A 12,028-nucleotide genomic window follows, 5' to 3' on the forward strand; every position below is an offset into this window, starting at 1 on the left:
GTGAGGGAGCACAATCCTGGATGGGTCACCACTCGGACGCAGGAAGACAGCAGGAATTTGGAATTTGTTCATGGTGCCGGCGATAGTTCGCCTACTCTTTGCGAAGGACACCGTGGGATCTTTAACGTCCACCAACTAATGCCAGCAAGAGGGATTGATGAATCACCCCATCTGAAACACACTATATGACAGTTTAGAGCTGTGCCGAGATTCAAATCCAGACTATAGACAGCTTAGAGGTGAGTGCGCATCCCTCTTGGCCATCCCCTGCCAACCCTTATGATAATTACTTGGCATTTATACAAAATGAACATTTTGTAAGGTTTGCCTTGCATCATCCCTCCATTTGACATGTCCACACAGGTCATCAAACAATGCAAAGAGAGGATTATGCAACAATGAAAGTTACAACACCAGCTGAATGAGCCAGCCAAACCTGGTTCTTGCTGTGGGTCCAACTTAACTACACGACTACAGTATGAACATTCCAAATGTTGTGTGATTTGCGCTGGCCCATTGTAATCATTCAACAGGGGGTCTTCATGGCAGGTCGCCATATAAAACTTACATGTTGTGCGAAGGTAAGCCAAGGAGTTATCTACATAGACATGATGTGTACAAAATGGGGAGGTAAAGGGGGGAGGGTGGCTTGGTGATAAATAAAAAAAGAAGTAAAAGCAGAGGGAATGTTAGAAAGTCAGGAGAAAAGTGAAAGAGACTGAAATAAGGGGAAAGAAGGGGAAGAGCCAGAAGTTATATTTTGAGTATGTAACATGTCTAAAGCCTCTGTCTGTGGCTTCTTGCAGTCACAGACTTCCCATCCAATGTGACATGTCTGTTTCTTTATGACTCATGAAACAAGGGTACTGGAATGATTATCTGTAAAAGAAGGAAGAAATGGTCTGTTGGCATGTGCAGTGCACACTCAGCCCTCTTGCAATCTGCTGGAATGCGTAGTATATAGGATCTGGGGGAGGAGGTCACACGTAAATGGAATGGGAGACTCGGGTGAGGGTTTTCTTGGCGGAAGAGAAGGGGTCTTCACGGATGATGGTGTTAAAATGTGGTTGCTGGTTTGGGGCGATGACAAGGCAAACAGTGTCGCTTGTATTTTTTTATACCAATCTTTTTCATTCATACACTTCTTTGCATTATCAACCATATCTTAAGCCTGGTGATGGCTTAACGGTTAAGGTGGCTGGCTTAACACATTATGGTCTTAAGTTTGAGCCCCTGTTGGCTTGTTGAATTAACACGAGGTGGGTTGACTCAGCCTGTCATCGTTCTGACGTCAGCAAAATGAGTTCCGGCTTACTGGTAACGGGGGGGCATTGCATCGGCGGCACAGGCGCGCTTCCAGAAAATGATGCAATCGAGCAGCCACAGGCTGCATACAAATAAATTTAAAAAAAAAACATATCTTCAACCGGCATCACTCGTCACAAAGTTTTCAATATATTTCAGAATTACACTTTAAGTTTGCTATACAGTGCAGTGAAGGAAACAGATTGGGGAATTGAAGAGTAAATTTGTCGGCATGTACTGAAGTCGTCCCAAACCCTTCCAAGCACGTTAAGGACGTGGAGTCAGTTTCCTGGACAAGGGAATACACTGGGTGGTTTGCTATTGCATTCCCAGCAGTAGTAGTTAAGGTGTCGGGGTGGGCGGTGATTTACAGTGCCTTCAGAAAGTATTCACACCCCTCGACTTTTGTCACATTTTGTTGTATTACAGCCTGAAGTTAAAATGCATTAAATTAAAAAAAAAATTGTCACTGATCAACACAAAATACCCCATAATGACAAAGTGAAACCATGTTTTTAGAAATTTTACAAATTAATTTAAAATGAAAAGCTACAATGACTTGCATCAATAAGTGTTCAACCCCTTTGCTACGACACTCCAAATTGAGTTCAGATTCATCCAATTTCCTTTGATCCTCCTTGAGATGTTTCTACAACTTCATTGGAGTCCAGCTGTGACCAATTCAATTGATTGGACAAGGTTTAGAAAGAAACACACCTTTCTATATAAAGTCCCAGAGTTGACAGTGCATGTCAGAGCAGAAACTCTACCATGAAGTCGAAGGAACTGTCCGTAGAATTCCGAGATAGTATTGTAAGGAGGCCTAGATCTAGGGAAGGGGATAAAAAATTTTCTAGAGTGTTGAAAATTCCCAGGAGCACAGTGAGCTCCATCATTATGAAATGGAAAGAATATGGAAGTATCTAGACTCTTCCTGATGCTGGCTGTCTGACCAAACTGAGCAACCAGGCAAGAAGGACCTTGGTCAGGGAGGTGACCAAGAACCCAATGACCACTCTGACAGAACTACAGAGTTCCTTGGTTGAGATGAGAGAGCCTGCCAGAAGGACAGCCCTCTCTGCAGCACTTCACAAATCTAGGCTTTATGGCAGAGTGGCCAGACGGAAACCACTCCGAGAAAAAGACACATGACAGCACAAGTCGAGTTTGTAAAAAGGCACGTGAAAGACTCTGAGAGCATGAGGCAAAATATTCTGTAGTGTGATGAGATGAAAATTGAACTCCTTGGCCTGAATACAAAGCGCTACTTCTTGCGGAAACCGAGCACAGCTCATCACCCATCCAACACCATCCTGACCGTGAAGCATGGTGGTTTTCAACAGCAGGGACAGGGAGACTTGTAAGGATAAAGGGAACAAGGAATGGAGCCAAGTACAGGCAAATCCTTGAGGAGAACCTGCTTCAGAGTGCAAAAGACTTGAGATTGTGGTGAAGATTTACGTTCCAACAGGATAATGACTGCAAGCATACAGCTAAAGCAACACTGGAATGACTTCAGAACAAGAACGTGAAAGTCCTTGAGTGGCCCAGCCAAAGCCCAGACTTGAATCCCGTTGAGAATCTGTGGAAAGACTTGAAGATTGCTGTCCACCGACGCTCCCAATCCAACCTGACAAAGCTTGATTAAATCTGCAAGGAAGAATGGGAGAAAATCCCCAAATCCAGATGTGTGAAGCTGATTCACACGTACCCAAGAAAACTCGAAGCTGTATTCAAGGCCAAAGGCGCTTTGACAAAGTATTGACTCAGGGAGTTGAACACTCATTGACACAATATATTTCAGATTGTCATTTTTAATGAATTAGTAAAAATTTCTCAAAACATGTTTTCACTTTCTCATTATGAGGTATTTTGTGTCGATGAGTTACAAAAAAAAAAACTTTAAATTTCATCCATTTTAAATTCAGGCTGTAACACAACAAAATGTGACAAAGTCAAGGGGTGTGAATACTTTCTGAAGGCCCTGTATGAATGCTAAAAAACAACAAAGTGTTCGCTCTTGCTTCACCTTAGGGCAGCTGTACACACGAGGTCACGTGTGAAACAACTTGTTAGGACTACATGGAGTCCTGTAAACCCATATTTACCCATCCACCCCCCCTTTTCATGATTACAACTCCCCCCCTCATTCAAAACCCACCATCAAACATCACCATTCGGTTGAGCCCGATTCCACCAGCGCAGAATTTTTGGGGACTACTTGCAAAGGGAGCTTGAAAATGCCGTGGTGACTGAGCTAGACTCACGGCGAGGAAATAAAAGGCAAGAAATGAAGGTGAGAAATTATTTGAAGCTTCAGTAGCAGTGAGAGTTGGAAAGAAGAACGAGATAGATGGTAGAGATCAGGTGTGGCAGTGGAACAATGTTGGAGAATATGGGAGAAAGGAAGCACCTTCAACATCAAGCACAAGCTCACTACACTCCATATGAGTCGCTGCTGACCGTGGCTTTGTCTCGATCCTGTTCCAGCTCACCTGTTGCATATCCCGCCATAACCAGAAATGCCATTCCCCTATTACCTTCCTTTCGTTTTTCTACTGCTCTGGCTTGATATTTCAATTATTTATTTGCCAACGCCTTTTTTCCTCAAACCATTTCTTTGATATTACAGGTTTACTGTCATAGAGCACAGGTTAAGTGCGTGTCTTGCATCATCTTGTTAGAGCTCCGTCACACATAAAAACCTTGTGAAATATAGGTGTGTATACAGTACTGTATTAACTTCTTGATTACTGTTGTGTTTGTTGTACTTATCATTTTTGTGTTATTAAAACTACCGATTCATTTTATAGCGTTGCAATGTTTTCTTTGGACAATGGACAAATCAGCACTGCTTGTGACATTTGAACGTGTGATCCCAGTTCCATGAGCTCGCTACATGTGCTCAGATGAGAATGCCACAAACAGATTTTTGATTATGTGGTTAGATAGTGCCTTCAAACAAAGGAATATTTTGCTATATTGTCTCTTTATTCACATAAAAAAGACATTCATAAGACTCAGGAATTACATAAGACTAGTAGATTACGTATTTCATGGATGGGTAGCAGAGGTGATGGTGGTGGTGGTCTGTTCTTTGGTCGGCACGTGATAGCATTGGACCAATCATGTTTGGTGAAGTACTTCGGGCTACATAGCTAATACTCGGTGGCCTTGACTTCACTTTTTAACCCCCCTAAATTTTTGCTCATTCGCTCATGATAGCGAGCTAAGAGTACAGCGATCCAGAATTATGTTTACTAAGTACAATATAGCTGGACTGTTGACGCTTCGTCTTGGAGATCATAAACACTTAGCTCCATTATAGTATAGATACTGTAAACAGAGCCTATTTCAATCCATTGCAGAATGAATAACCATTCCCTCCCCAACCACTCTCCCCTCCCCAGCCACTCTCCGCCACTTAAATATATGGGCATCGTCGTTCACACAGAATCAGTGAAAGGTAAACAAGTATCTCTTATTACATAGGTTTACCTTCAGCTTGTCGCAGTTCCTGAGGCGTCTGCATCTTGAGGTTACCCAGCCTTGTGGCCTTTTCTGCATTTGAGTCAAGAGACAAGTCATGCTTGCCTTCAAAGCCCATCGTAGGGACACTGATGTCGGGGAAGGTCTTGTTGGACCGCATTGTATTCCCAATGTCTGAGGAAACTGGCTCGGCAGACTGTGACTTCTTATTCAACCTGAGAGACAAAATATAACCTGCATGAAGAGACTAGAAACGTACTACAAATATACAAACAAGAAAAAGAGCAATCAGAGATTGCAGACCCTCTCCAGGGCTTCTTTTGAGTGGTGTATTTTTATAGGTTTGAGTGTATGTTTTTGAAAAATCCAATATGGCTGCCAAACCATGTCCCTATGACATCATATGTGTGAACCTTTTGTTCCTCATGGGCAGGCGGTCATACGTGTAAAGTTTCGCCTCGATTTGTTTAGTCACTTCAGAGAAGAAGGTTTTTAAAGGTTTTGGGGTTTTGTTTTTTTAAACAATATGGCTGCCGAATCATGTGACCAATGACATCATAGATTTTTTTTTTTTATCCCTGGATGACGCTCAAATTTTCATACTGATCAGATGTAGCGTTCTACATATACAATTATGACGTCATAGTGTGTGTGTGTGTGTGTGTGTGTGTGTGTGTGTGTGTGTGTGTGTGTGTGTGTGTGTGTGTGTGTGTGTGTGTGTGTGTGTGTGTGTGTGTGTGTGTGTGTGTGTGTGTGTGTGTGTGTGACCGAGACAGCTGTTTCTCGACAACCACTGGTCCGATCTAATTGAAACTTGCCAGGTATATTGCTGGGGACCTGAGGATGTGCCTTTTAAAGGTTTGATATTAAACAGACAAGTGGTTCCCAAGTTATGGCCATTTATTTACCAACCAATGACAAGACACGTTGCTGCGTGGGCGTGGCCAATGGGGGAAGAGAACCTCAGCCGCGTTCCTCATTCGGGGTTACAACGTACGGACTTCCGGATAGTGATGACTTAGTGTATTCTAATAATTTCTCGATTTCTTATGCGCATTTATAGATAAACACAATGCCCCCAATCCAGTCGTCATTTCCGAGAGCGAAGGAATGGCCTGTGTGGTTGTTTGAAAGTTTTATTATTATTATTTTTATTTATTCTTTTTTTTTTTGCACGTATGAGAATGCACTAGTTATTTTTTTTAATGACACTCATTCCCCATGAGGAGTGCTTTCCATGTGCCAAGTTTCAATTTTTTCCTTGGTGTGGTTTCAGAGAAACAGAGGTGCAAAGTTTTCCTTTTTCCAATATGGCTGCCACACCACGTGACCTATGATGTCATCATTATAATTAATACATTCTACATGAGTAGTCGCACCAATGGTGAAAATTTCCTCTCAATCCATCAAGTGGTTGTCAAGAAAAACATGAAAGTTCTGTGCGGAGAAACAAACAGACAGACAGATAGACAAACAAAGAAACAAACAGACCCAAATGCAGTACCCTCTCCTTTGGCGAGGGTAATAACGAGAATGTCACTTGGTGGAGCGCATACCTCTACCAGGCTGAACAGTTTTTTTGTTTTTTTTGTTTTCTTTAAACATAGTCGAGGCTCATGGAAGAGCGAGTACACTGAACAGATCAGAACGAAAGAGACAAAAACAAGACATAAAACACGCATACATGGGGAAGACAAGATGGACACAGAAGGAAATTCCAAGGAGGAAAAACTGGAAAATTGGAAGGAGGTGGGCTTGGAGAGTGAGGGTTGACGGGGGAAAAAAGGATCATGGTTTTCGATTGAGGATATTCGGAGATGGTGGTAGACAGCTGTCTTGAAAATGTGGAAGGAAGGATGAGATTGAAAAGGATGTGGAAGTTGATCCCACAGGTGTGAAAAAAGAACAAATGAATGGAAGTGAGCAGTGATCCTTGATTTCAGTATTTTCATCAGAAGGGGGTTGATGTGGACAATGTCAGAAAACTTGGGGGGGGGGTCACGGAAGAGCAGAGGAGACAAGACCAGAAAGGAGGCTGCAGAAGATAGGAAGACCACTGACCTGTTTATGATGGCAAAGTGATAAGCCCATAGACTCAGCTTGATCAAGGGAGATTCCAAGAATCTTCAAGTGCTTTCCACGGCATCAATTTGATCAAGATATGAGGCAGAGGAGCCAGCCCAGATGGGAGAGCAGTGCTCCATAAAAGTATGGATGATGACAGTGTAGGTGGATAGGAGTTCATGTGTGCCAGTGAAAAACTTTGTGTGACGGAGGATGCCCAGTCAGTGGCTGGCTTTAGAGGCCAACTTTGAAATGTTGTTTTCCCAAGAAAGATCATGGTAGATAGTGAGGCCCAGGAGTTTGAATGACTCAACCTCCTCAAGAGGATTGTTGAGAAAGTAGATAGGAGGGGTTGCCAGATAAAACACACTTCGTGGGAGTACCCTTCACAGGGCAGCTCACCGGGATTGGGGCAAAACATTCGGGACCCCCAATCTTTGATGATAGGAGGGAAACCACGGGGTAACCTTCTGGGGTCAGATTGTGGTAGTGTGCGTCAGGGTAGCAATGAGGTGTCCTCCACCAGACGGCGGTCTCCTTGGGTTAACCTGAGGCGGTCCCTTCAGGTGGGTACCTGGAATGTCCTATCCCTGAGAGAGGATGATCACTTGTATCTGTTATCATCTGAGTTCAAGCGTTTGGACATCGGTATTTCAGCACTCTCTGAGGTTCAGAAACTGGATTGCGGTGAGATAATGGTGGGTGGTTGTACCTACTATTGGTCTGGTCGCTCTGATGGTTACCATGCCCAAGGAGTTGCTGTAGCTGTGTGCAATAAGTTGACTCCAATGATAATTGAGGTAACACCAGTCAATGAGCATATTATGAGACGAAGGATTTGTCACTCCTTGGGTGTCATTTCCCTGATCTCTGGATATGCTCCAACTGAGGCAGTGATGTCATCATGAAGGATGCAGTCCATGCCACGCTCGGGGCTGTGGTTGATCATTGCCCCAGGCGAGATACTCTTCTCATCTTGGGGGTTTCAATGCATCAATTGGAACTGATAGGGATGGTTATGAGACATGTGTTGGTCCTCATGGGTCTGCAACTATGAATCAGAATAGCTTTAAGTTCCTTGACTTTGCAAGAAGTCCTGGACTTGATGGTCGCTGGAGGATAATCCAGAACTGCAGGGTCGACCAGAGTGCTCAATTCCACAACACTGACAACAGGCTTGTTGAAGCATCTCTGAAGTTTCAGCTTAAATCCAGGAGAATGGTAGCATCCAGCCTCGGCTGGATGTTTGGCAAACTCAAGGATGAGAGGGTATCTGAGGAGTTTGCGAAAGGGATGAGTGGAGATTTGGGGCGTCTGGGTGCTTTGGAGGATCCTGAAGAGTTGTGGAGTGCCGTCACAACCACAGTCCTTGATGTTGCCGGTGCATGTCTTGGAACTCACTGAAGGGCGAAGAAGAATTTTGTCTCTCAAGGGACACTGGATACCATTGACCAGAGTCGCAGGGCCAGGCTGAATGGCAGAGCTGAGCTGTTCAGGGAGCTGAGGCATAAAACTGCATGTGTACCAAGGGTGGACAAGGAGGCCTATGTGCGAGGAATCTGTGAGGGGGTAGAGCATTGCCTGTGGTCAAGTGATTCTCGTCCTGCTTACAGAGGAATTTGCGCATTGCGTTCCTCCAAGCCCAACCCTCGGTGAACAAAAGTTAGAGCAGAGGATGGGAGGCTCTTGATAGAGGAGTCCGAAGTGAAGGCCCGCTGGGCCGGTGACTTTGAGCGGCTGTACCAGGCTAATCCAACAGCTGTCGAGTTGGATGTCAGGAGTGTTACTATCCCTATTGCTGACCCTGCAATCAACTGCGGTCCACCTTCGTTTGTGGAAACACAGACTGCAGTGAATGGGTTGAAATGGGGTAACGCTCCTGGGATCTGTGGCATCCATGCTGAACTTCAAGGCTGGTGGAAATGCTGTACTCATGTCATTGCATGCAGTTCTGTGCTCTGCCTGGAACACAAGCATCATCTCAACTGACTGGAAGAGGGGCCTTGTTGTCCCTCGCTGGAAAGGGAAGCGTGATCTCCAAGACTGAAACAACTACCAAGCAGTGACACTGCTCTCAGTGCCGGGCAAGGTCTTTGCTCGAATAATTGCTGATGGGGTTCGCCACCATCTTCTTGAGCACCAGTGCCCAGAGCAGTCAGGCTTTACACCAACGAGGTCAACGATTGACGGTATCCTTGCTCTTTGGGTCCTCATCGAACGCAGATGAGAGTTTCGGCAGGGGCTGTTTGCAGCCGATGTTGATCTCTGTAAAGCGTTTGATTCAGTGAATCGGGATGCCTTCTGGAGGATTATTGGTCGTTGTGGGGTGCCATCAAAACTGATCAATCTGATGTCTGAACTATACTCTGGTACTGAGAGTGCTGCGAGATGTGGTGTTACCATCTCTGACTTATTTCCAGTTGTTACTGGAATTTGTCAGGGGAGTGAACTGGCCCGCACACTTTTTAGCACTTGTATGGACTGGATTATGGGGAGGATGTTGGAGAGATCAAGTTGTGGTGCATTGTTTTGGAATGTCGAGATCTCTCACCTTGATTTAGCAGATGATGCAGTCATCTTTGCAGAGACTCTGGATATCCTTTTGGGGGCTCTCGAGGTGCTGAATGAGGAGTCGGAGCCACTGGGCTTACGGGTTTCCTGGGTCAAAACTAAGATCCAGGCTTTCAATGACATCTTGGATGCTGCTGTCCTGTCTGTACCTGTTTGTGTGGAGGATGTTGAGGTCGTGAAGAGATTCACCTACCTTGGCAGTGATATTCATGTCTCTGCTGGCTGTGAGCCAGAGGTGAACAGACATCTGGGTCGAACCTGGGGAGTCATTGATTCACTGGATCATGGGGTGTGGGACTGCTGGTACCTGTGTGGGAGGACGAAAGTCCAAGTCTTTAGCTCCTTGGTGTTTCCAGTCTTGCTCTATGGATGTGAGACTTGGACTGTAACCAGGGATCTGAGATGGAGACTTAATTTTTTTGGTACCAGGTCTCTTCGGTGAATCCTTGGCTATCGCTGGTCAGACTTTGTGTCCAACGAGCGGTTGCTGAGAGACTCAAATGAGATTTGTTACCTGCATAGTCCGTGAGCCTCAGCCGCGGCTGTATGGACATGTGGCCTCGTTTTCCTGACGCTGATCCTGCTCACCAGATTCTCTCAGCGAGGGAGCCTCGTGAGTGGAGGAGACCAATGGGCCAACTACGTGCCTCGTGGTTGCAGCAGCTTGATCAACATCTTAAGGAGATGGGGATAGGCCAGGCATTTGCCTGGGGGATGGCCAGATGGAGGCCTTTGGAGTACTGGCGGAAAGTGGACGCAGCGATGCGCTGCTCCGGCGCATGCTCCCATACCTGACCTGACCTGACCAGACCTGACCAGACAGTCCTTTCAGAGAGAGATAGTGACAGTGTGAGATTTCTCAGGATTGAAAGGTATATTTCAAGTGTTTGACAAGCTTGTGATTTTTTTTTCAAGGTGTGAAGAGAGGGAAGAGGCTGCATACTGCCTGTCTGAAGGATGAGGGACGTCAAGGTAGTGGGTGGAGTCATCAGAAAATAGATGAAGAGGATTTTCTGGAGACTCGGTGAGATCATTGATGAAGATCAGGAATAGGACTGGGCCCAGAACACTGCCTTGGGGCCCTCCAGCCTTGACAGGGAGAGGAGATGGAAGGATTCTGGTGAGAGCCACACATTGGCTGCAAAAGTAGAGTTAGTCAGTAGGCCCTGTGTGGAGATGGCCTTGAATGTTGTTGGCAGACAGTTTGTCAAGCAAGGCAGGATGCCAGACTATCAAAAGCACGAGATATATCCAGAGAGACGGTCCTGAACTCATATCTGATATTGAGGGCCTCCTTCCATTGTTGTGCGAGTGGAAGAAACATGTCCAAGGTGGAGTAACCTGGTCTGAAACCAAATTAGTGATCCGAGATGAGGTTGTTGGAGAAAACGAAGAATTTCGTATCAACTGCGATGATGGATTCCATGACTTTGTTTACGTTTTCTCTCCCACTGATTGGCCAAATCTGGATCTGGACCTGAACCAAAATCTAATTGGCTTGTTCTTGTCACCTAACCAACTCATCCACCAAGTTTTGTCATATCTCGTCCACAACGTTTTGAAATATCATGCTGTATATCGTTTTTGGCCCTATCTCTCAATGGTGAAGAATCACTTTAAAAAATTCTCGTAGTCGGAGCCAGATTCGGATATTCACCAAAATCTAATCAGTTCGGTTTTTCCACACACCCAATCTGCCCACCAAGCTTCATCCGAACCCGTCCACAACTTTTTGAGATATCCTGCACGCAAACAGACAAACACACAGACAGGGGTGAAAACATAACCTCTTTTACACCTTTGGTGGCAGAGGTAAAGACAGCGTTACATCAGCTCACTAAACAAAATCCAGTAAATTATGTTACTCGACACATTTCATTCGACTTACAAGTGTGGTGACTCAATAGCTTGTGAGTTGGATAAGTTTAGTGGAATCAAAGCTGTAGGTAAACCTTATGTTTCACATTTGTAATTCAGCGACCTCTCTCTCTTCAATGTTCACAAAAGTCACATTGTATTGGCTGTGAAAGCAGATCTGCCAAAGTATTTTTTATAAATGCAAAGTCAAAGCTCATGGAAGAGCAGTATAGAAAAACAGAACACAACACGACAGAACAACTCCACTGCATGATGGGTGACTTGAGGAGGAAGAGAGGAATAGCCCTTTTGAAAACCTGGAGAATGAGACTGAACAGATTGAGGAAGTTGGTTCCACGGGTGAAAGAAAAGAGGAACAAATGAGCTCCAGTTACATCATGTTACGTTATTACTTGCCAACATCACTAGTTACATAATAACTGCACCTGTGCAAAACAGCTCATTAAATAATGATTGTGCCTCGTATATGGATCACAAAAAGCCACGATCATCGAACACAGATCGATTCACTCAAATGCTTTCCTTGCTTGACTGTATGATGCTTTTTTCAGTAAACACCAGCAGTGCCTCAGGAAATAACTGTACAGCAGGCCCAAGTCCCAGTTAACATTCGTCAAAGAGATCGCAATTATGACATCATAAGGGGCACAGACATGGTAACACGCAGAAGAGTTGGATTAAGGAATAAAAATAAATAAAGAAGTGTCCGGTGTAGGTTTGA

At 44.8% G+C, this 12,028-nt stretch overlaps 1 protein-coding gene and 1 long non-coding RNA gene across 6 annotated transcripts in view; one reads left to right on the forward strand and one right to left on the reverse strand.

The window, feature by feature from the left end:
* The window catches only part of LOC147027021 (uncharacterized), an 8,993-nt gene extending 4,878 nt beyond the window's left edge, over positions 1-4,115 (forward strand). For all 3 annotated transcript variants that reach the window (XR_015058637.1, XR_015058638.1, XR_015058636.1), the window contains 2 exons: positions 1-239; positions 364-4,115. The exon at positions 1-239 is cut by the window's left edge. This is a non-coding gene — a long non-coding RNA (uncharacterized LOC147027021). The remainder of the gene's footprint in view (positions 240-363) is intronic.
* LOC147027020 (nuclear receptor coactivator 7-like) overlaps positions 1-12,028 on the reverse strand; it is a 131,386-nt gene that overhangs the window by 43,777 nt on the left and 75,581 nt on the right. For all 3 annotated transcript variants that reach the window (XM_085883069.1, XM_085883068.1, XM_085883070.1), the window contains one exon: positions 4,804-5,009. In XM_085883069.1, the coding sequence (XP_085739195.1) occupies positions 4,804-5,009 (206 nt within the window). The remainder of the gene's footprint in view (positions 1-4,803; positions 5,010-12,028) is intronic.

The sequence above is a fragment of the Eptatretus burgeri genome, chromosome 5, assembly GCF_056783735.1.
Source record: "Eptatretus burgeri isolate ZD-2024b chromosome 5, Ebu_testis_v1, whole genome shotgun sequence".
In the NCBI taxonomy this organism is placed as follows: Eukaryota; Metazoa; Chordata; class Myxini; order Myxiniformes; family Myxinidae; genus Eptatretus; species Eptatretus burgeri.